This window comes from Geotrypetes seraphini, chromosome 10 (assembly GCF_902459505.1).
Source record: "Geotrypetes seraphini chromosome 10, aGeoSer1.1, whole genome shotgun sequence".
In the NCBI taxonomy this organism is placed as follows: Eukaryota; Metazoa; Chordata; class Amphibia; order Gymnophiona; family Dermophiidae; genus Geotrypetes; species Geotrypetes seraphini.
In genome coordinates, this window is record NC_047093.1 from 31,637,358 (window position 1) to 31,662,800 (window position 25,443).

The window sequence follows — 25,443 nt, forward strand, 5'->3', positions numbered from 1 at the left end:
TCAGCAGTGTCCAGGTCATGCATGGGAAGATAACTGGTAATTCTTCTTCAGCTGATTTGGATTCAAAGTGGTCCAGACTTAAAAATAAGTGAAGACCACTGCCCTATTATATAACCTGTGCCTAATTTTCATAGCCTGTAATTCCAAAGGAGGCATGACCATGGGAGGGACACGGGAAGTCCAGTGGCATGCGGTGAGGGCTTTCAGTGACTCCCCAGCACTACAGCCCTTTTTTGCTTGATGCAGTTTGATTTATTGAGTAGGCAGCCTGCTCAATCAGTCAAACTACATCAAACAAAAACAAACAAAAAAGCAGGGCTCTTGGGCTGGGAATTCCCTGAAAGTACTGAACTGAATTTGATTGGCTGAACAGGCACCTGCTCAACCAATCAAATTCGGAGCAGTGCCCTTGGGGCCTTTAGGAGGTGGGGCAAATCCCCTGAAGGCCCTGACTGCACCCCAGTGGGGCGAGCTCAGAAATTAGGTGCAATGTTATAAATATCTGCATTTGCACCAGCTTGCACTCATAATTATATGCAAAATGCACATTAAGCTAGAATTCTATAAAAGACACTCTGTGCAGAGCAACTTTTACAGAATACTAGCTTAGCACAGATGACATCCTGATTTCCCCTTTTCGAAGATATGCCCGGGGGTCTGGCCGGCTTTTCAAAACCCAACACTTTGTCTGGGTTTTGAAAAGCTTACTCAAAATCACGTAGGGCATCTGTGCATGCTTGGATGCCGCTATGACATCATTGCGTTGCATCCATGCATGCACAGATGACATCCGGCAGCAGGGGGCAGGACTGGGGCAGGGCTAGGGTGGGATTGGGGGCATGTCTGGGACATAATGGTAACTCTAAGCACAGATCATTCTGGCACCTAATTTTGGGCTCCATTTATTGAATCCAGCTCCTATAGTGTCATGTACTCTACAAGTGCCAGTATTACCAAAGAAATGAGTGAAGTGGCATGTTCGGTGATGAGACAATTTAACAAAAATGATAATTTTTAAATGGCATACCTGCCCCTATAATAAAAAAAGGTTGATACTATGTTAGGCATATAAAAGATTCATAGGACTGGATTCTTTAATTCAGTCGTATTAATCTTTAATATCATTGGCACAGCATTAGCCTTTGTTAAAAAATACCAAAGAGACCAAGATGTAGTCATAAAAAAAAGTTATTGGCAAAACAAAGCTCATGAGAAGGCTGTTTGAAAGAACTAAAGAAACGGTATGTTATTAGTCATCCACTACGTGGGCAGAAGATAACACTCTTGTTTCACTTCTGCTACGCTGCCTTTTGAGGTTTAGAGTGGAAAACCTACAAGGAAATTATTATGATCTCTCTGTTTACAGAGATCTATTCCTCCCTCGGGCACTGTTAACCACCTCATTAACATTTTCTTTGTTTGACACTAATATACATGGGACGATCATCCTCTCCTACTTTTCACATGTTTATTTTAGTACAGCACTCCTTGGTCATCAAAAGTTTCTCTCCAGCCCCCTAATTTTCAACCCTTGGACGCGTTCGGCTCTGTCTGCTTATGGGGATCATTAACTTCAATCAGAAGCTTCCAACAAAAACAAATTCAGCAACCGTGCAGCAAAACAGAAAAAGTCTAGGCTAAATCTGAACTTTGGTCTCTGAAGCGTATGTGATGTATTTGCAAAGTACAGTACATTCTTTTACCAAATAAAATAGCCCTTAAAGGTACAACAGAGTGAATCCTCTCAGTTTACACACATGCAAATGAGATAACTGCTGCAGTCTGACCAATGCTCAGCTTTTCCGACGGTTTCTATATTCAGGATGCTGATCGATTTACAGGAAATGAGTCAGGTTTTTGCCGTTTCTTGTTTTTCCGGCTTCAGCACGTTCCTTTCAATGAAGTCTTCAATGAACTTGGTACAAACCTTTGCTACAAAAGAAACAGAACGTCTCGACCAATCAGCGAGCGAACACGAGCTTCTAGTGCTATTTCAAAAAAACTATGCGCGCCGAGCCAATCAACAGTAGCGGAGCCCCTTCTCCTAATCACTGCAGCCAACCGGGAGACGCTCGAAAGGCAACAGTCCAATCAAAGCGTTCCAAAACACAGCTAAAAAAAAAAAAGCAAAAAGCCACAACAACCACACGAAGCCTAAAGGGAGGGGAGGAGGCGGAAAAGGCAGCTGCCACTTTCCTTCACTGTCCAATCAACCGCGAGCCCGAGCCGAGACGCGATACGGGTGGCGCCAATCAGGGTCGAGGGGGGCGTTCGGTCGTTTGTCGGGGACGTTCGAAGGGCCTCGGCCGGCCAATCAGCGCGGCGCCGAGCGTTCGGCAGGAGAAAGGGGTGAAGTGAGGTGCTGAGACAGTTTCCAGGCTCCGCCCCGCGCGGCTGACGTGTAGCGGGCCGCTGTTGTGCTCTGTGCCGGAGAGGGGAGGGAGGAAGCGGGGCTGAACGACAACAAACAAGCGCTGCCCGCGGAGTCGAGCAGGAAGCGAGGGCCCGCCGCACGCTCGGCTCATTATCTCCCCCCCCCTCTTCACGCTGGTGTCCCGGGCTCCCTCTTCTCCGTCCCCCGCCCCCGTCCCGCTCCCCCTCCCCTTCTCCCACTCCGGTGCGGAGCGGTTCGGCCGCTCGCCTCGTCCCTCTTCTCGTCTGTTTGCAGCCTCCCCGCGCGCTCCCCTTCCCCCCGTCTCTTCGCCATGTCGGTGAATATGGAGGAGCTGCGGCACCAGGTCATGATCAACCAGTTCGTGCTGGCGGCGGGGTGTGCGGCGGATCAAGCCAAGCAGCTGCTGCAGGCGGCCCACTGGCAGTTCGAGGTGGGTGTCCCGACCCCGTTCGATCAGGAGAGGGAGACGGAGGAACGGGATCTGCATGCCCGCCCCCGGTCTGGGGATTTGGGGCGGCCCCCCGTTCTACCCCCCCCCCACACACACACCTTCCCCTCAGGATCGCGAGCCCTAAATAACAACACACTGGAGAACGTGGCCCGGCTGAATGGGGGACCCGGGAATTGGAGCCGATGCATTATTAGGAGGAGAAGGATTGTTATTATGTTGCAGCGTCAAGAGCAGGAATACAGCGGGCTCTTCCCCCGTCAGGTTAGGCAGATCGCGTTCCCGGGGATGGAAAGGACGGATGAGTCCACCCCCCCCCCCTGTAAATCCCCTTGTTGCTATTTATAAGCCGCTACAGTGTAACAGGAGCGGCCAGGGCAGGAGTCTCCGCGCATTCTTAAAATGTGCGCTAAATCCCCAGGACTTTAAGCTCCCTTTCCCCTCCCCCCCCCCAATTTGTTGTAGCATTGCTATTTTTATGTTATGGTCGCTCTTGGATTGGAGGGGGGGTCTTATTGCATCCTTTTCTTACAGATGTCTTTAAAGCTTCTCGGGCGTAGTTTGCGCTTCTTCTTGGTGCGTTGAATACAATCCCTTATTTTTGTTTACCTTGTGATTCAACGTGCGTGAAAACCTTGATTGTAGTCCCTGTACACGTAGCGCACCTTTTCTGGAAACACTTTTTGTTTTTAGTTTCTAGTGTGTGTGTTGTTTTTTTTTTTTTTTTGAAAACAGCTGTGATATATAACTATAAAAAGCTTATTAATTTTTTTTGTTGTTGTTGTTGGAATGGTTTGTGCTATAAGTGCCGTCAAAGTGATCCCTCTGAAAATACTGTACTATTTACAAACAGTTCCATCTGCGCTGTGTTAACCAATGCGTTAGGAGATTTATTGAGCCTAAAAGGCGCAGTAAATTATCCGGAAGCGGATCTCTCACTTTCGGGGAATTGGAAGCGAAGCCCCCTCGTGGTATTTCAAGTTTCTTCCATTTTGTTGTTGTTGTTTGTTTGTTATTGTCATGCTTCCATTTTTTTTCTCCCCTTTACTTCCTAGTTACGATCCTTGGGAATACGGTGCGGGTTTTGTGGTGTTGTTTTTTTTTTTGCGGAGCGTTTCGTTTCGTTTTCGTGTATATTTGTTTTGTGCGATCTTTAAAAAGCAGAACGGGAAATGTAGCAAAAAGGCTGTCGGAGCTGTTTTGCGGAGGAACGGCGTTTGTTTACGCGATCGGATCCGTCTTTGAATTCAGCGCCGTCACTGTTTAACTTAAAAAGAAAGCTTCTTGTTTACTTTCATCGTATGTTGGGATGTGACTAAGATCTCCTTTTTTGTTATTTCAAATGCAGACCGCCCTGAGCACGTTTTTTCAAGAAACTAACATTCCCAACAGCCACCACCATCATCAGATGGTAAGTAGATATGTGTTCAGCACACGTATATGTAAACACCCCCCCAAAAAAACAAAAACCAACCAACCCACTACTTTTATTTTCTAAATAGAACTAAGCTGCCCTTCAGATTGTGATCTGGACACTTAACTCAGCCTGGGATCTTAAAGGAGCACAGCTCTTCAGGGGGGGGGGGTGAAGGTGATGAGGGTTTTGTATTTTTTTTGTGTGTGTGTGTGTGTGTGTGCAATGTTTGTCTCTGGAACTTTATTTGTAATAGTAGGGAAAGCTGCTGGCAGGATTATTAGTTTTGCATTGGGCACTATCAGACCCTCCTCTGACAGCCATATTGTACAAGCAGCTGAAAAAGGCAGGCACACACACACAGCCAGCCCTCCAAATGTAAACAAGACCCAAAATGTCTTCCAGGAAATGGCTGAGTTGATCTTTTTCAGCTTTCTCAATAAGGAGGCAGTCCTTGCTTCAGCCCTACACGTTTAGACCAGTATTCAGTCAGTTGCAAATTGTAGGGCAAATTTAAACTTAGATTATAATGAGAGATTAAAACCATAAAGCTCATGTGGTCTTGTCATATTCTGTCTCTCTTTCTTTCTTTCATGAAATATTGCTTTTGTGGCAAAGGGTTTTGCTGTGGTCCCTGCCCCCCTCCAAATTGTTTTTAGACATGCTGGATACTATCTGTCTAGTATTATAATGAACTTTGGAAAGTAGGTTACGGTTGGGATTTTAGTAGTCTTCTGTATCATGCACTGTGCTGATTTCTGTGGCAGAGTTTCTGTTGGTGATGAAGTGTGTATTAGGGGGATAATGGGAATCCCATGGAAAACCGTGGGGATCCTGCGGTGTCCCCCCTAGTCACAGGGATCCCTTAGATGGAAGCATCTCAAGGAGCTCCAATACCTGTGTGCCTCCTTTTCCTGCCCTCCAGTCGCATTCTCCCCTCCACCAAGCAGCGTGCAGTGCTCCAAGTACGCCATCTGTAGCTGACCCAGAAGACTTCTGGGTCAGCCATGTGCAGCATGCAGGGCCCTTGGCTGGAAGGAGGTGGCTGACCTGGATGGCTCCAATACAGTCTTGGAGGAGGGGGGCACCAAAGTCGTTGGACCAAGGAAGGGAGAGAGGGGGGCACGAACTTGGGATAGAGGAGGGCGCGTGTTGGGACATGGGAGGAGCACAAACATGGGGCAAAGGCTGGAAGGAGGGGGGCACAAATTTGGGTCACAGAAGGGAGGGGGTATGAACTTTGGACAGAAAAGGGAAAGAGGAAGGGGGCAAGAACTTGGGACATAGGATGGAGGAAGGAAGGGAAAGATGATGAGGTGGGGATGGAAATAGAAAGGGAGAATTGTTGGGCATGAATGTGAGAGTGAAAGAGAGATGGTGCACACGGGAAATGGAAGAAAGGGGGGAATTTTGGGGCATAGGGAGGGAGAGGAGTGAGGTGCAGATGCACGGGGAAGAGAAAGATGAGAGGGAGAAATGTTGGATATGGTGGTGGAGAGGGAACAAAGGAAAACAAAAGAGAAGACCTTTGGTGCTCAATCTTTTTATTCACTCAAGACACGACATGTATGTGTTTCGGCCGTAAAGCAGGGGTCTAATCAGCTGTGCATAAGAACAATTCCTTGTCTACATATGATCCGGGGGTTGAGAGAGGGAGAAATGTTGGATATGGCAGTCGAGGAGGCGGGAGAGATGCACCCTGGATAACTCTTCTCTTCCTCTCCCTTTGCTGCAAGGGAGGGAATGAGAGATAAAGAGATGGTGGACAGAGACAGGGGATACATGTTACACATAGGGGTGGAGGAGACAGGAAGAAATGCTGTGGGGGTGGGAGGAGGATGATTGATCCAGGACAGAAAGGAGTGAGGATGTTGTACAGAGGGAGAAATGCTGGACCATGGTAGGAGTAACAGAAGGATTTGCAGAAGACGGGAAAGTAGAAAAAAAAGAGAAACTGGGATCGACTTGATGGAAAAAAGAAATCTCCAGACAATAAAGGTAAAAAAGGAATTTATTGACTGAAATATGTTAGCTTTGGGAAATGTATATAGCATATGTATTTGTATTGTGTTCAAAAGAAAAGGAAATGCATTTCTGGTTTTATTTCTCAAGTGGCTGGTGGGGATCCCAAAGTACCGCCAGCTGAGGACCTCCTCCAAAGACGGCCAGAACTCCTCTCCACTAAGCGCGGCAGTCGCTGTCAGCATCACTGAGGTGCCAGTATCTGTGACTCACGGATGCTACTGCTGCCTGCCAAGCTTGGCAAAAGGGACGCCTGGCCACCTTCAGAGGAAATCCTCAACTGACATAGCTTGGGGGGGTCTTCATCAGCTGGAGTATTTATATTTTATATTTACATTAGAGGCTCTGGCAGAGACTCATTTACAAGGTATGCGTTCTTCCCAATTAATATTTCCAAATGAATAAAGTGTCTTTGCTTATTTGTAAATGGGTCTCTACCAGAGCTTTTAATTCAGTAGCATAATTAAATGAAATAACTACTTCTGAAGTTTATAGGGACGGGCGGGGACAGGTTTGATTTCTAGCGCAGACGAGCTTGATTTCTGTCCCCACACAACTCTCTAGTGCAGCGATCTCCAACTCAAACCCTTTGCAGGGCCACATTTTGGATTTGTAGGTACTTGGAGGGCTGCAGAAAAAATAGTTAATGTCTTATTAAAGAAATGATAATGTTGCATGAGGTAGATCTCCTTGTAGTTTATAAATCTTTCTTTAATTGCTTTTGATAATTTCACCTTTACACAGCTGAAAGCCAGTGCAACATGCAGAAAATGAAAAACTATCTAAACTTCACTTTCTGTATGTTGCAATGCTTTCAACTGTGTATAGCTGAAATTATCAGAAGCAATTAAGGAAAGATTTATAAACTATAAAGAGTTTTACCTCTTGCAAAATTGTGATTAGATTCTAAAGTATCAACTGCAAGAGATGAGATTTTGGTGTAGTCCTCTAGGCTTTTTTGTAGAGGGGAGAATCAATATCCGACTTGTGCCTTAAGTGTCTGGTGGTCGCGTCCGCAACCGCCTTAAGCTCTCACCTCCTCCAGCACCAGACACGACCATCATCTTACATCAAGCAGTCACCGCAAGGAGAAGTGCCAAATTTCGTGAGACTCCACGAGATTCCGTACACACGCACAAGCTGCACTGCCTCCAGTGGTTACCTTACGTTCTGGAACATTGCCCGTCTCGCTGCTGTAACCTCACGCAAGCGCTTTCCTGCGTCTGTACGCGATTGTCCTCTCCATTCCACCTCGCAAGCGCGTACAGATGCAGGAAAGCGCTTGCATGAGGTTACAGCAGTGAGGCAGGCAACGTTCCAGAACAATGGTAACATACCGAGAGCCTCAAAATAGTACTTGGTGGGTTGCATGCAGCCCATGGGCTGCGAGTTTGAGACCACTGCTCTTGTGTGTATATGTGAATTATGCTTGTGAGCTGCAATTCGTGCTCTCATGTGTGGAAGAACAGGGATGGGAACTGTATTTTGCCTCTCGGCTTGGTGTCAAGTTGTCTTCTAATCCTTCCTGCATAATGCTAATGTGTGTTGCTCTGCAATTAATTTTCACTAAGGGACTGATAATCGCGGCTAGCAAGGACACAAGGCGCTGAAAATGTAGGCCAGGGTTTTACAGGCCCACATTTCTGGCACCTAGGGTCCTTGTAGAATTGCGGCCAGCGGTGCCTATTGACACGGAAGTCCGGCACCGCCCCCTAAGCACGCCCACGTCCGGGCTTTGACATCACTATGTGCCAGTCCCAGAGGGTGCCTAATTTTTTAATGAGTTTTTAATGGTTCGACCAAATTATCATGCCACTTAAGTTCGGCATCGGCGGGTGCAATCTAGAAGCACATAACTTTTGGCAGCTTTTAGAGAATCTGGGCCTAACTGCCCACCCTCCCCTAGAGGGACAGAGGCAAATTTCAAAGTCTCAAATTGTCTTACCCAGTAAGGGGGCAATTCAATAACTGGGCACCACAATTTAAGTGGTTAGATGCTATGCCCAGAGCTAAAATTCAATAATGGCTTCTGGATGCCCAGATTCTTTTATAAAATACTGGCATAAATGGACATCAAAGTGCTTGTGTTTAGGAATGTCCACCTACACCGTGTCAATAGGTGTAAATGCGTAGGCTTAAGTGTAGTACAGGCAGTCCCCAGGTTAAGAATGCATTACTTTTTTAAAGCTGTTCTTAAGTCGGATTTGTATGTAACTCAGAACTTGTAGATTTTAAGATTCTTGCTTCTTCCCTCTGCTCCCTACTGACAAAAGGGCCAACTGCCCCAGTGTTCCCTCTAAGGCAGGGGTGTCAAAGTCGGTCCTCGAGGGCCGCAGTCCAGTCAGGTTTTCAGGATTTCCCCAATGAATATGCATGAGATCTATTCGCATGCACTGCTTTTATTGTATGCTAATAGATCTCATGCATATTCATTGGGGAAATCCTGAAAACCTGGCTGGATGGCGGCCCTCGAGGACCGACTTTGACACCTGTGCTCTAAGGCAGTGGTTCCCAACCCTGTCCTGGAGGACTACCAGGCCAATCAGGTTTTCAAGCTAGCCCTAATGAATATGCATGGAGCAGATTTGCATGCCTGTCACGTCCATTATATGCAAATCTCTCTCATGCATATTCATTAGGGCTAGCCTGAAAACCCAATTGGCCTGGTGGTCCTTCAGGACAGGGTTGGGAACCGCTACTCTAAGGTACAGCATGCACAACCACACACTGTTCTTAATGTGGCCGTGCATTATTCCTGAATCTGCTGAAGGAGTCTATGCCATTGGAAATACTGCTCAGTGAAATCAAAAGAAGCTGCAACCGCGTTCTTAAGTACGATTCATACTTAAGTCAGGCATCTTTAATTCAGGGACTGCCTGTACTTGACTCGCATAAGAACCTAAGAGTTGCCATACTGGGACAGACTGAAGGTCCCTCGAGCCCAGTATCCTGTTTCCAACAGTGGCCAACCCAGGTCACAAGTGCCTGGCAAGATCCCAAGGAGTAGCAACATTCTAGAGCTGATATTGTGATGTCATAATGCCTCATTCCATCAATGCCTAAGAGCCAGCCTCATCAGTGATGTCACAATGGTCACATTTCACCAGTGCCTAAAAGCCAGCCTCATCAGTGATATCACAATGGCTTGGTTATACCTATACATGCAGTACCCAGGTTAAGAACGAGTTATGTTTTTAAAGCTGTTCTTAAGTCGGATTTGTATGCAACTCAGAGCTTGTAGATTTTAAGATTCTTGCTGCTTCCCTCTGCTCCCAGCCGAGAAAAGGGCCAACTGCCCCTACCAGTGTTTCCTCTAAGATAGAACATGTACAACCATACACTGTTCTTAATGTGCCATGCTTCATTCCTGAATCTGCTGCAGGAGAAGTGTAGGAGTCTATGCCACTGGAAATAGAAACATAGAAATAGATGGCAGATAAGGGCCACGGCCCATCTAGTCTGCCCACCCTAATGTCCCTCCCCTACCTTTGCCCTGTGAATAGATCCCATGTGCCGATCCCATTTGGCCTTAAAATCAGGCACGCTGCTGGCCTCAATCACCTGCAGTGGAAGACTATTCCAGCGATCAACCACCCTTTCAGTGAAAAAGAATTTCCTGGTGTCACCTCGTAGTTTCCCCGCCCCTGATTTTCCACGGATGCCCTCTTGTTGTCGTGGGACCCTTGAAAAAGAAGATATCTTCCTCCGCCTCGATGCGGCCCGTAAGATACTTGAACGTCTCGATCATGTCCCCCCTCTCTCTGCGCTCCCCGAGCGAGTATAGCTGTAATTTGTGAAATCAAATGAAGCCGCAACCGCGTTCTTAAGTACGAGTCGTATTTAAGTCGGGCATCTGTAACTCGGGGACTGCCTATACTCTGTACGTTAGACGTGCAAACACTGGTTCAATCCATGCTCCTCCCCTATGAACACCCACTTGCATTTATGTGTTGTGCGGGTGTCAATCATAGAATAGTATTGAGTAATTTTAGCGCTAGTATTCTAGAAATTTCAGTATGCGAATGGCGTTTAAATTCAGGTGCCAAGTTATAGAAAGAAGGGGTACATGGAGCAGAAAGGGCAAAAATGGAGGTACTCAAAGGATGCACAGTTTGTGAGGGCAGGGAACGTTCAGGAAGACGAGTGGACCAGAAATTTTATTCAGTTTTCTATACCGTTCTTCCAGGGGAGCTCAGAACAGTTTATATGAATTAATTCAGGTGTTCAAGCATTTTTCCCTGTCTGTCCTGGTGGGCTCACAATCTATCTAATATACATGGGGCAATGGGGGACCAAGTGACCTGTCCAAGGTTACAAGGAGCAGCCCGTGACATAAACCCACAACTTCAGGGTGCCGAGGCCCAAAAGTATTGTTAAAAACAATTGGACAGAAAGGAGGTAACCGACTTGAGGCTGAAGGAGGAAGTGGAGCAGATAAGACCCGGGGGAAAGTCGGAGAATGGAGCGGGATATTATCGCTGCTGAATTCTGCTGTTAATGGTCAGCGGGAGCAGACTGCTGGGCACGATGGACCACTGGTCTGACCCAGCAACGGCAGTTCTTATGTTGTGACCCGGCAATGTCTCCTTACCCTTTTGTGTGTCTAAGTTAGTCAGAATCTAATCTGGGAACTGGTGCTCTGGGCCTCATTCAGATCTGCTTGGTCATTTTTAGGCTTTAATTTGATTTGTTTTGTTTCAATCCCTCTCTTCCAGTTATTGTAGGGATGGCCCTTGGCTGAGGTCGGCACCACAGGGCATTTCTATACCACTGCCAGACACACAAAGCTCTGTACATTACATTAACCATGTAAGAGACAGCCCCTGCTCTACAGAGTTTGCAATCTAATCAGACAGATAAGCAGGACAATTGAGGTGGGGAATTGCAGATGGGCCATTTGGCCTTTTATCTGCCATCATATTTTTGTGTTTCTATCTTTCGATGACATGGGTACTTTACAAGTGGGTTGGACTTAGGAGTTAAAAGCAGTCTTGAAGAAGTGGGCTTTTAACTTGGATTTGAGATCTTGCAGTCATAATCCCTAAATCTGGTCATTGCTCATAATGGTTGTATGAGCACTGGGATGCCTCTCCCCCTTGGGAAGTATTCGATTCGTATCCACCCTAGATTTAATAAAGGGATACTGGCAAATCCCGCTGGACAACCATTCAAAGAAAAAAAAAACCCCAGTCATAATTCATGGGGGGTTGTACCAGTTTAGGGTACTCCTGTTCGGGCTTCGCCCCAGCTACAGTACAACAGGTGATGAATCAGGTGCTTTGACTGCATTGAGATTATGCTAGGACATATCTTGATGATGATGTCATCTTTTTAGACACCTGGGAGCTCCATCTGGAGCATTTGGCAGCTGTCAATGCATCTCTAAGAAGGACCGGTTTAACTGCCAATCTGAAGAAGTGTACATTGGGAGAAAGAGAAGCCCATTACTTAATTGCCTAAAAGAGAAGTCCATAGGCCATTATTGAGACTGCTTATTCCTAGGAGAAGCAGCATAAAATCTGTTTTACTACATGGGACCTTGTTAAATACTTGGGACCTGGGTTGGCCGCTATTAGAAACAGGATATGGAGCTTGATGGACCTTCGGTCTCTCCCAGTATGGCAATTCTTATGTGAGCCAAGTATAGGCCAATCAAGCCATTGTGACCTCACTGCCAAGTTTGACTCTTAGGCATTGGTGGAATGAGGCTTTATGACATCACACTCTCAGCTCTGGAATGTTGCTACTGTTTGGGGTTTTGCCAGGTACTTGGGACCCGGTTGGCTACTGTTGGAAACAGGATATTGGGCTTGATGGACCTTCAGTCTGTCCCAGTATGGCAGTTCTTATGTTCTTCTCCACAGAAGGGCTGTGAGTGCTGTCTCTGCAGCATCCATGGGCAGCCCAAAAAGGCAAGCACCTGAACCACAAAGGTAACTCAAGTGATCCCCATGCCAACACTTACCACTGAGCCACCTAGTTGGCCTGTGCTGTGAGGATTTTCTGCCCACAGTTGTTTTTAGAGCAGGCTTGTCCAAGCTCAGACTTTGAGGATTGCAAATGGGCCAGGGTTTCAAGTTATCCCTAAATTAAATATGCATGCTCACTGTCTTCCATTGTATGCAGATTTCTCTCATGCATATTCACTAAGGATATCCTGAAAACGTGACCTGTTTGCAGCCTTTGAGGGATGAACTTGGACAAGCCTGTTTTAGAGCAGAGAATAGAGATATAAGAAATCAGGGTTGGTCTCTTACATGTTAATATACAGCGCTGCTGGCAGCACTAATAGAAATGATTAGTAGTAGGTATGGTTTGAATATAATTTTGCTATCCTAGGGATCAGTGTTCATTCTTCAAACCCTGCATGCCTCCCCCCCCCCTCATGATTGATAAAGAATCATAGTTGCAGTGTTAGTGCTTTGAGTATGTGGGAGGAAGTGGTCAACAGGTTATAGGTGAAACCTATACAAAGAACTGCCCGTAGCAAAGTATGGGCACCTCTGTTCAAAAATCTAGGCAGGAATGTTAATCGGGTGTGAATTTCACTGCAAGCAAAAACTCTGCTGTTAGGTAAAGGATGGTCAAAAGACAAACATAAAGGATCTGAGATGGTTGCTTAGCTTCAGTGTATTTTATTTATATGGGTGCAACTGAATCATTGTTCTGCTGGGAGTAGATACGGCTTTTTTAAAAAAATATTTTTTGATCTTGATGTATTTTTGAATGGTTGTCCTTTAGAAGTCAATACAACCACAAATGATGTGCTGCTACCATGAACTGTTTGTCTTATGTTCCTCCTATCTGTGCTTTCTACATAGACATAACCCCATGTTTGGGGGGGGGGGGGGTATCGAGGTTTTGCAAAACGTGTAATTTCCAGATTCAGAATACTTAGAAGGGAAAATGATTTTCAGTCCTCTGGTATGAGGGCCCTGGGCATTTCTGGGGGTGGTGAGATCTAGTTTGCCGACCTTGATAACGCATGTGCAAAACCCTTTTATAGTCGGTAGGTTGGTGGTTGTCCTACTTTCTGCATACAGTCAGACAAAACAGCTCGACTGCACACGTGTTCGTTCCCTGAGGAAGACATTTTCTTATACACCGAAACAGGGATCCTTGTTGGGACCACCGTTTCAAATAAAGACTTTATTTTTAGTTGAAAAGACACCTTCCTTGCCTTTTTTTGTCTGACTGTCTGTACTCTGAGGCGAGGTGTTCCTCTTTCTTTTTGTTTCCACTTTCTGCATAACCACCGAAAGGGGAGTGGGTCATTAGAGTGGGCAGACTTGATGGGCTATTGCCCTTTTCTGCCGTCATCTTCTAGGTTTCTAACCAGGAGCTGTGGTTTTTCAGGTCTATTAATGCTGCTTCAGTCACTTGCCATACCTCTTATTTTGGCTACTCAAAAAACACTCGTGTTTTATTGAAAACACGCTAAAAGTCTAGATTTTCTTGTGTTGATCTTTTTTTGAGTTTTCTTGTTAATTACAATACTTGAATATGATCTGTCTCTTGCCATCTGCTGTGGGTGTTGATCAGTTGCAAGATTGGATTGGAGTTGGATTTGTAGCCAGCTTTTTTTTTTTTCAAATGTTGCTCAAGGCAGCCAACGGCAGTATATTAGTGTTCAGATTCAAGTAGCCCCTATCCATGGGAGCTTACAGTCGGAGTGTTTGAAGCAACAAGAGAGAAAGCAACCTGCTTAAGGTCACGGTGAAATAAATCAGTCGGAGATACTGGATTTGATCCCTGGTTCTTAACCCATTGCTTTAACCGTTAGGCCAAAGAAGGTTCATACTTACTAAGTAAAGTGAATCTTGACTGTACAGGACAGTTGACTTTTTATTCCAGAGTTAATCTATGCTTTGGGAGGTCAATGTCTTTTCTTGCGCCTCTTTTTTTTTTTTTTTTTGAGTTCAATATCCTGTTGGAACTTGAATACACTTCTCCCTCCCTATTTGCGGATTCAGCATTTGCGGTTTTGATTATTCACTGTGTTTAGCTTGCTGGCTCCTCCCCCCAAATTACAACTGATTGCATAGAGAAATCGCTGATTCTCCTTCAGGAACAGGCCAGGTCTCCCATGTTATTCACGGTTTCACCATATTCATGATGGTTTTTAATAGAAAACAGCGAATAACATGTGAAAATGTTATTCGCAGTTTCTCTGTATTTGCGGTTGTTAATCCCCTATCACAGCGAATACGGAGGGAGAAGTGTATACCCAAAGAGGTTCCAGCAAGGATCCTTTGGTCTGCTGCATTCTGGGCTCGACCACACACTGCTCAGTCAACGTCTGTGCCGTTCAGATGAAACCAGACCTTGTTCACAAGCATCAAAGTAAGTTTAGATAAGCCATCTGTAGTCATGGTCCGAGCTCATTTAAAGCAAAAATACAAGCTTTCAAAATTTTCCCCGATTACTTTTCTTGGTTTTTCTGCCTTGGTCTTTTTCTATATCTGGTTTTACCTGGGTTCCAGGGTTCAGCTGTTTTTATTTGTAGAGAAAAGGTAGATGTTACAGCCACACATGATGTGTTCTTCCTGTTGGCCGCTCTTTGTACTGAGCTGCAGTCTAAAGAGGGGCAGAAGGAGGAGATGGAGAAAGTGTGGCAAGAATTAGCATGGGGGAGAGTTTGGTGCAGTGGTTTAAAGCACCCTGAGGTTGTGGGTTCAAACCCTTGCTGCCCTCCATTGCCCCAGGTACATTAGATAGATTGTGAGCCCGCCGGGACAGAAGGGGGAAAAATGCTTGAGTACCTGAATAAATTAATGTAAACCGTACTGAGCTCTCATGGGAGAACGGTATAGAAAATTGAATAAATAAATATTACTCCTTTGGGGCCTGATATTGAGTCTACTGTACCAGTATATTTATCATGTATATGAACTTAACTGATTTGGAGCATGTTAATCAGATAAGTGATTATTAAATGTTTCTGGTTCTTTTGTTTTTGAAAAAAATTAGATTATTTTAGTACGAATATGTATCCTGGAATAATGGAGCTATGGTGAAAGTGGGTGTGTTGAATCATCGTAACAGATTCACCTTCTGATGATCCAACTGATTTAAAACAAAAAAAATAAAAAATAAAAAAAAATAATTTAAACATTAAAAAAAAAAAAATTTGGGTGGATTTTGTAAAGATAACATAGGTGCTTAGGCATCTGTTTAAAATAATCTGCACAGTAATTCATAAATATCAGTGTACTCATTTACATCTGCTCTGAAAATGTTGTAATATATGTTTTATAAAATAGAGTACACGTCTCCCTCCATATTTGCGGGGGGCTAGGGGCAAAACCGGCCTGCAAATATGGAAAAATCACAAATGACTTTACGGCCGCCTCTGACCCATCCTCGCCTCCCGGACCTATTCACTGTACTTACTTTTTAAAGCCTGGTAGTCTAGCGGGGCAGGAGCGATCGTCCTACGCTCCTGCCCCGTGCAGAGCCTGGAGCAAAAATGGCTGCCGTGAGTTCCTGCGAGACCATGGGAACTCACGGCAGTCATTTTGGTTCCCAGTTCTGCACAGGGCGGGAACGTAGGAAGATCGCTCCTGCCCTGCTTCACCGCTAGAACACCAGGTTTTAAAAAGTAAGTACATTAACATAGAAACATAGAAGATGACGGCAGATAAGGGCCATAGCCCATCAGGTCTGCCCACTCTACTGACCCACCCCCAAGTCTACTATCCTAGGGATCCCACTCCTGGTGACAGGTTCCCTTGGCTTAACCCTCTAAGGGATCCCACATGGGCATCCCATTTGCTCTTAAATTCTTGCACGCTGGGCAGGTCCGGGAGGTGGGGGTGGGTCACCCAGACGAAAACCGCAAATAACTGAAGTCATGAGTTCTGAACCCGCGAATATGGAGGGGGATGTGTACATGCACAGAATACGTGCACATATTCCTGCTTCTGCTTCATCTTAACTATGGCTCCAGATACCCCAGCCAGTATTTAGGTAAGCAAGTCCCACGGATTGATTTCACAAAAGTCCTTTTCTGTGTTTGATTCAAATCTGTTTATTGTTGAACAAATATCAAACATTAACATAAACAAAATTGTTCCATTTCCAAAACAGTCCACACACTCTCAGGAAGTAAACTCCCCCTCCCCCCCCCCCGACCTAGTCCCAGGTCAATTACTCCAACCGCACAGTCCTCAAAACTCACCCACCACGTCCCTCGCCCTTCTTCCATCCCAACCCAGCACTACCGTACAACAGAAACATTATGGCTCCCCCAGCAAAACACAGCCATCCGTAAATTGGAGTTCAAAACTACAATTTATTTAACTAACTACGCCCCCCTTGAATGTAAGGTTTGTACTTAGGGGGTCCCAGATTTTCCAAAATAAAAGCTTTCTCTTCCGTGTCCCCCTGGCATTTCTGGCCTCCCAAGTCGCAAGTTGACGCAAATGATTATGCCAGTGCCAAAAGGTTGGGGGATCCACAACAGTCCAACTCTGCACAATGCATTTTCGGCAAGCGGGCACATTTTCTGACATAACATCAGGCGTCCCCTGTCCATGTGGCTATATGCAGCGGGCCAGTCTAGCACCAGTTGAGATGCAGTGCTTTGTATTGACCTGCCTGATATTGTGGACATGTAATTCCTTTTTTGTGTGTTTAAAAAGGGTAATAAACATGGAAAAACCTTCCACCTGGTTTCTTTCTCTAGCTACATCTACTGTCAAACTTTTATTCTTGGAATGTAAAAGGATGAGCTGAATGATTTTTAACACTGCACACTCAATTTTAATATATTCTTGATAGCACTGCTTAGATCCATTGTACTCCTTCGGGATATTGCAGTCTTTATTTTTAGCTTAATGATGTCAGACTGCAGCGGAGCGTCATGGGGCAGAAATGTGCTCTGTTTGCTTGCTTTACTTTTGCAAACAGTGGTGCAGTCATAATAAATCGAACATGGAATATATATATATATATATATATATATATATATATTTTTTTTTTTAGTTCATTGCACTAAGGAAAATGCTTTATCCTTATTCAAGATGTGCTTTGGCTGTCAAGAACTGCCCCCCCCATCCCCCAATTCCAGCTCAGTTTGGAAGCATGTCTCCCTCTGCTGAAGGGAAAGCAGGGCTGTGTTCCTTTGGCTTCTGTTTTCAAAGGGCCAGCTATGGATAATAACGGTGTATTAGCTTTGATAGCCTGCAGAGACATGAGCTTTGTGATTTAAGTGGATTTGCATTTGAGATTGTTTTACTTGCCTTTCCAAACCAGGGAGAATTAAATTCAGCTACAGTTACTTCTCCAGAGAGGTTACGATCTAAGGCAGGGGTAGGGAACTCCGGTCCTCGAGAGCCGTATTCCAGTTGGGTTTTCAGGATTTCCCGAATGAATATGCATTGAAAGCAGTTCCCTACCCCTGATCTAAGGGATGTAGTTATCCATGTGGGCTAAGATGTTATTTTACTATTAACTCATGCAATTTTAGCACAGGTCCTAATTTATGCAGTGAGCGCTAGTTACTAATAACTGGGGTTAACAATAACCCCCCCCCCGCCATATCTTGACTTCCCTCCTTATTTAATGAAAAGAGAGATTTTTCTATGAAACTAGTATACTTGGCTCAGTCAAGCCTTTGTGACATCACTGAAGAGGTTGACTCTTAGGCATTATGACATCACAATATCAGCTCTGGGTACCAGAATCTCTTCATACTAAGGGGGAGAAGTTATAACAAGGGCTACCGTTATGATATGTTGTTTTACAACTAACTGGTTCTCTTTCAGCACAGGTCCCATTTTACGCTGCGAGATCTAGTTAACAGTTTCAAGCTTTTATTAAAATTTGATTTGATCGCTTATCTTGTTTTACTAAGTGAAATGCAATCATTTTTTAAAAAGCATTAAAAGACATACTATTCCAATTTAAGAACTGAACATAAAATAAGGTAAACTAAACCGACATACAGCCAAACTAATACAAAAGGGTAGAGGGGGGTAGAACTACAATCTGGTTTTTAAAGTCCGAAGAAGTAACATGTATGGAACGCACCATAAGGTAGGGGTGGGAAAGCGAAAGAAAGAAAAGTAGAAAAAAAGAAAAATAACCGGAAAAGGAAGAAGAGAGAGCAATTTTAAAAGAGAATTAAAGGCTGAAAACATCAGTAAAATAATATGCCTTATTTACCGATATTTCTGTCTGTCTGTCTCTTTCATTCTATCTCGTCCTACCCAAAGAGCAGGATATACGGTGATGGGTCAAAGCCGCGCGGACAATGGAGTGCCGACAATCGCGCACAGGCCGTCTGCGTGCTGAATTTAAATAATATTTTAAAGCACTCTGAGGGGGTGTATGGGGGGCCCCCACTTTACTTAGAACTGTTGGTGCTCTTGTTGGGGGTGGGGGAAACCCCCCCCCCCATTACAGAGGAAACTGTACTTTTCCCCTAAAAAACAGGGGAAAAGGCATGTTATTTTTACTGATGCTTTCAGCCTTTAATTCTCTCTTAAAATTGCTCTCTCTTCTTCCTTTTCCGGTTATTTTTCTTTTCTTTTTTTTCTTCTTTTCTTATCAAGTAGAATGAGGTGTGGCTGGGTGTGACAACTTGAAACCCAGACTCCTGAAGCAGGCCATTTCGGCCGAAACATATACGTTGAGTTTTTGATGAATAAAGGATTTTTAAGAACAAATTGAACTCGTCGATCATTATAGGACATTTCCACTCTGTATCTTGCGTCTTTGAGTTTTGTGGATTTGGTTCTCCTGTTCTTTGCTTTGGGTGTGACAGCTAACATATGGATCTTTACCATGAGCTAGCTGTGCCAGCTGCCAACAATGCAGCCAAAATTATGACCGCCTCAAAAGGAGGTACACTTCTCCCTCCTTATTCGCGGGGGATACGGGCAGAGCCGGACCACAAAAACCGGCGAAAAACCGTGAATATCCGGCTCAGACCCACCCCCGCCTCCCTTCCGCCTTCCCCTGGTATCCCGGCCTTACCTGGTGGTCTAGCTGGTTTTCGGGGCAGGAGCGATCTTCCTACGCTCCTGCCCCGTGCAGATAGCCATTAGGAAATGGCTGTGGGGAGTTCCCGTTGTCTCTCGAGAGACTACGGGAACTCCCCACAGCCATTTCCTAATGGCTATCTGCACGTGGCAAGAGTGTAGGAAGATCGCTCCTGCCCCGAAAACCAGAACTCCCAACTAGCAAAGCGCACTATCCCGCAGGTCGGAATTCAGCTCATGCACACTACCATGGACAGGCGCACGCCCGATGCCTGAACTCAAACGGCCAGAAAACAATTGCTCCCTCGTTCCCCGTGCCGTCGATGCCTCTGTGTCTACAGCGGAGCGACTGTCCCGAACAACGAGGCCTGCACAAAATGGAGCACAAAGCCTAAATGACTCACCCAGCTATCCTGCACGACACAGCCAGGTAAGGCCGGGATGCCGGGGGGAAGACAAAAATATGGTTTTTTTTATTCCTCCTCCCCCCCAAAAAAAATTGTGATTATGTGAAATCGCGAGTAGAGAAACCGCGAATGGGGAGGGGGAAGTGTAATATAGCTCCCCTCCCCATCCTTAGTTGTGTCTTGAGGTAGTGGAGGGCTAAGTAGCTTGTCTAAGATCAGAAATGCACATCTGTGGGAGAAGTGAGATGTGAACCCTGACTTCCCTTGGTGCACTCTTTGCACCAAGGGTAATGCTTGTGTGGTAGAGGGTCAATATTGCACCCCTTTGCTTTTTCTTAGAATGTTACACTACCCAGTGTTTGACATCCCCTCACTAGGGCTGGGAATGCGCTGATCAAGTGTTTCTTCAATGCATTCACCCCTACCGCTGCTTCATTAAAAAGGAGATTGTTTTTTTGAGCAAGGAGTGTGTTTACACTTGTAGATGGCAGTGCTTTAGAATGGAATTTAATTTGGATTCCCAGCCTTTTGGTTGAAATCCAAGTGTGTGGTCTGAGCTGAACTGGTCCCATTTTAGAAACCCTGAACAACAGAGTGTTCTAATACCCCACCACCCAACCCTATTATGTACACAATGACATTATATACTTGTCCTGGCAGTGGTGGCAAACCTCTTGCTGAAAAAAAAAAAGCTTATTGCTTTGTTTTTTTACAGCTAGAGAATGATATGGTGACAGGATTCATCCCCGTCTCTGCGGATAACCGTTGGAAACAATCCCATTCTGTAGTGTCTATCTCAACCTCATCCCTTCTACACCAGCATTCTTCAGTGCAAGGTTTGAGGGTCAGTGGCTGGGCCCCTTCATGCTCTGGTTCTTAAGTGAGCCAAGTATAGGATAATGAAGCCATTGTGACATCACTGCTGAGGCTGGCTCTTAGACATTGGTGGAATGAGGCATTATGACATCACAGTCTCAGCTCTGGAATGTTGCTACTCTTTGGGTTTCTACCAGGTACTTGTGATCTGAATTGGCTTCTTTTGGAAACAGGATACTGGGCTTCAGTCTGTCCCAGTATGGCAACGCTTATGGTCTTATGTTCTAACCATCTGGTGTCATTCTTTAGTGTCTATGTCAACCTCGGTCTTTCTATAGCAGCATTCTTCAATGCAAGGCTCAGTGGTTGTGACCATTCATACTCTTGATTTTTCCATCTCTCCTTAAAGAATGACATGGAGATGGTTTCCCACGGTTATCCATGAGGACAGAAACTGTGATGAATTTTGTCTTGTAGCTCATATTTAGATCTTTGCTTGGGCTGGTGGTAACTTCCACAGTAGGAGAGCAGCAGAAAAGCTATCATCTGAACAATTTACTGTGCATAAGGAGCACAGTCAGATGGCGTGCAGGCCTGGAGAAGTAGCCTAAGAGTATGTTGGCCTGAGAACCAGGGGAGCTAGGGTTGATGCCGCTGCAATGCCTTATGATATCGGGCAAGTCACTTAATCCTCCAGCCCCAGGTACAAAAATAATAGCTGTATGTAATATGTAAACCGGTTTATCAGATCTCATCCCCTTTCCCTACCAAGATATTTGCAACCCAAGAAATTAATTTACTTATTGTAATAATACATAAGATTCAAGGACTCGTCTTACAAAACCGCGGTAGCGATTACCCTGCGACAAATGGGAGAATTGTACCATGGCTTTGTAAAAGGGGCCCCAAATGTTTAATAACTAGGGGCTTTTTTTTTTGGGGGGGGGTGCATGGGTACGTCATGGGAAAGGAGCATAATTGAAGAACTGAGTGATATGAAAGAGGTTTACAAAATACTGAGTGGAGTGGAAAGGATAGATGTGAATCGCTTGTTTATTCTTTCCAAAATTACCAGGACTAGGGGATATGCGATGAAGCTGTTAAGTAGTAGATTTAAAACAAACCAGAGAAAACTATCTCTTCACACAACGTACAGTTAAATTCTGGAGTTCATTGCTGGAAAATGTGGTGAAATCAGTTAGCTTAGTGGGGTTTAAAAAAGGTTTGGATAATTTCCTAAAAGAGAAGTCCATAGGACGGTGTCAGGTCAAAAGCGCGCCGGGACAAAGGCGCGCCCAGACAATTGAGCGCAGTGTGCGCCGCTCTAAATTACTGTTTTAGCGCTCCGACAGGGGAGCGTGGGGGGGAACCCCCCCACTTTACTTAATAGACATCGCGCCGCGTTGTGGGGGAGTTGTGGGGGCATTTTTAGGGAAAAAGTTCAGTTTACAGTAAAATGTGGAGGGTTACAACCCCCCATAACGCCGGCGCGATGTCTATTAAGTAAACTGGGGGGGTTCCCCAACAAAACCCCCCGTTGGAGCACCTAAAAACTGTAATTTAGAGCGGTGCGGCGGCGCGCACTGCGCTCAATTGTCGGCGCGCGCTTTTGTCTTTCGCGCCGTTGTCTATGAACCCCATAGGACATTTTAAGATGGACTTGTGGAAATCCACTGCTTATTCCTAGGATAAGCAGCACACCTGGAGTACTGTGTGCAATTTTGGAGGTCGCATTACCGAAAAGATGTGCTGAGACTAGAGTCGGTGCAGAGAATGGCAACCCGGATGATCGCGGGTCTCAAGGATCTCCCTTACAAGGAAAGGCTGGATAAGTTACAGCTCTACTCACTCGAGGAACGCAGAGAGAGGGGAGACATGATCGAGACGTTCAAGTATCTCACGGGTCGCATCGAAGTGGAAGAAGATATCTTCCTTCTCAAGGGTCCCACGGCAACCAGGGGGCACCCGTGGAAAATCAGGGGAGGGAAACTGCACAGTGACACCAGGAAATTCTTTTTCACTGAGAGAGTGGTTGACCGCTGGAATAATCTTCCACTTCAGGTCACTGAGGCCAGCAGCGTGCCTGATTTTAAGGCCAAATGGGATAGATACGTGGGATCTATTCACTGAGTTAGGTGGGGAAGGGTCATTGCGGTGGGCAGACTGGATGGGCCGTGGCCCTTATCTGCCGTCTATTTCTATGTTTCTATGTAAAATCTGTTTTACTCCTTGGGATCTTGCCAGGTGCTTGTGACCTGGGTTGGCCACCGTTGGAAACAGGATACTGGACTTGATGGACCTTCAGTCTGTCCCAGTAGGGCAATTCTTATGTTGGTTTGTTTTGTTTATTTTCAATTTCTTAATACAAAACTGCCAGTGTCTAACAGAGTAGCTTCTATGTGGTGTACGGTCTAATTTGGTTATGATGGACAACGCAATGATGTGTTCTGTGAAAGGTTTTTCCAGAACTGAGGTGTAAATCGCACCAAGAATTTAATTCTTTGAGTATGGGATAAAAAGCTCTGAGAATCGGTTCCTAGGTCCTGTCTGGAAAAAGGGTTTTGCGTTTCTGAGCTGCTGCTAGTGAATATACAGGAATTGCTGCCTCAGCAAATAACACTGAATGTCGTCAATAAGTATTTTGTATGTACACAGCATTGCCATTAGCAGTTGTCTTGCAAACACTTAATTGCTGCAGTAAATCTTGCAGTCTGTTTTGTGGCCCTTTGGTCATCTTTAGGATTCAGGCTGGGCTTGCTCGATAAAAGGATTTCTTATCCTCTAAAGCAGTGTTCTTCAACCACCGGTCCATGGACCGGTGCCGGTCCACTGAAATTTCCTACCGGTCCACAGGGCCAGCATGTGCATCAGGCCCAAAACAGTGCGATCGATGTGGCGTTATCTTTGAGCCAGCTCCCTCTTCCTCACTGATTCAGTGCACAAAGCCAAGGACAGTGGCTCCTACGCACGTCCTGCGCCTGAACCGGAAGCCGCCTCTCTGACGTGTTGTTAATAACATTATATTGTGCATCTGTGAAAAATGAATGGAAAGTTTCAAGTTTATTAGGATTTTATATACCGCCTACCAAGGTTATCTAAGCGGTTTTTACAATCAGGTACTCAAGCATAATAGTGTTACAATTAGTACTATTATGGGGGTGGGGTCTGGGGTGGAGATTGAGTAGAGATGGGTGGGGTCTGGCCCACGACTTAGCCCAGTGTTCTTCAACCGCCGGTCCACAGACTGATGCCGGTCCATAGAATAATTCTTTTATTTCTGCCAGTCCATAGATGTAAAAAGATTGAAAAACACTGCTCTAAAGCCAACTCCAGACTCCTTCCCTTCTACCTTGCTACACTGTATGCCTGGAACTAACTACCTGCCTCGATATATCAGGCTCCATCTCTGGCAGTACACTTCTCCCTCCATATTCGCGGTTTCGATTATTCAGTTTTTAGCTAGCTGGCTCCTCCCCCCAAATTATATAGAGAAATTGCTGATTCCAAGCGTTTACAGAGAAAATCGCTGATTCCCGGCACTTTTGTTCACCGTGTGTTGCCTCTCCTTCAGGACAACTTAAATTGAAGAAAAATAGAAATTTGTTCAAACTAATATAAACCAGAGAACAAATTCATATCAAGTTATATTGAATCACCAGACCTCAAATACCCAAGGCACTACTTAAATCATTTTTCGTGCCCTTACTGGGGGTGGTAAATTCATCATTGGTCTTGGTAGGGTGACATGTGCTGTGCAAAATTTTTATAAGTATGTTTTTTAATTCAATTTTAATAAATATAAAGTGCATTGGGTGCTGAAGAAAGGAAGGCACTTATCTTTTGTGCCCGACGGCTGCCCAACCGTTTCACACTCGGTTTCATTAGGGGCTATGCCTCCTTATAATCATGCACCAAACTTGTTTAGAAAACTTCAACGTAGCTGCAAAAACCCACACCTGCTCAGCACCTTTTCCCTGCTTCCCCGGTTCCTCTTCCCTGCTTCCCCAGTCAGCAGCACCTCTTCCCTGCTCCCCCGGTTCCTCTTCCCTGCTCCCCCAGTCAGCAGCACCTCTTCCCTGCTACCCCGGTTCCTCTTCCCTGCTCCCCCAGTCAGCAGCACCTCTTACCTGCTCCCCCGGTCCAGCATGTAGCCTTGTGAGCATCGCGGCCGGCTTTTGCGAACCTTGCAGGCCTATCTGCACTTTGGTAGCACGTTTCCTCTGACGCGATCGTGTACGTCAGAGGAAACGTTCTACTGAGGTGCTGTGCGGCCTGCGAAGTTTGGTACAGTCGCCCAACCCTCTGCTGCATTTTGGGGAGAGTCTTCAGCGGCTCAAAGCCCTCCCGGCAGCCGCCGCCAGTGCCGCTCCGCACCACATCAAGCCACCGAATAAGGCCACGGAGGGCAATCGGGGCGGCCAAGGCACAGGCAGGGAGAGTTGGTGAGTGAGGGCGGGAGGAGGGGAGTGGCTAGAGTGTTCCCTGCCGCCATGTTCTAAAATAGAATCGTGGCAGGGAACACGAAACCCTAAGTGCGCATGCGCGCTTAGGGTTTTATTATATAGGATATATATATGTATGTGTGTATATGCGTATGTATATATGTATGTGTGTGTGTGTATATGCGTATGTATATATATATATGTGTGTGTGTGTGTATATATATATATATATATATATATATATATATATATATATTGTTGGAACTTGAATATTGTTGGAACTTCCTCTGTATTTGCGGTTTCAGCATTCGCGGTTTCGATTATTTACGGTTTTTAGCTTGCTGGCTCCTCCCCCTAATTATGTCAGCTTGCATAGAGAAATTGCTGATTCCAAGCATTTACAGAGAAAATCGCTGATTCCCGGCACTTTCTTCACCGTGTGTTGCCTCTCCTTCAGGAACAGACCAGGTCTCCCACCATGTTATTCGCGGTTTCACTATATTTACGATGTTT

General features: G+C 45.4%; 1 protein-coding gene across 2 annotated transcripts in view; it reads left to right on the forward strand.

Moving 5' to 3' along the window:
- Positions 1-2,388: 2,388 nt before the first annotated feature.
- Positions 2,389-25,443, forward strand: part of UBALD2 (UBA like domain containing 2) — a 52,816-nt gene continuing 29,761 nt past the window's right edge. Inside the window, exons 1-2 of one of the 2 annotated variants that reach the window (XM_033961951.1) lie at positions 2,389-2,825; positions 4,192-4,254. In XM_033961951.1, coding sequence (XP_033817842.1) covers positions 2,706-2,825; positions 4,192-4,254 — 183 coding nt within the window. In that variant the 5' untranslated portion in view covers positions 2,389-2,705. Of the gene's footprint in view, positions 2,826-2,971; positions 3,108-4,191; positions 4,255-25,443 lie in introns of those variants that run through there. The other variant, XM_033961952.1, reaches the window with a different exon arrangement.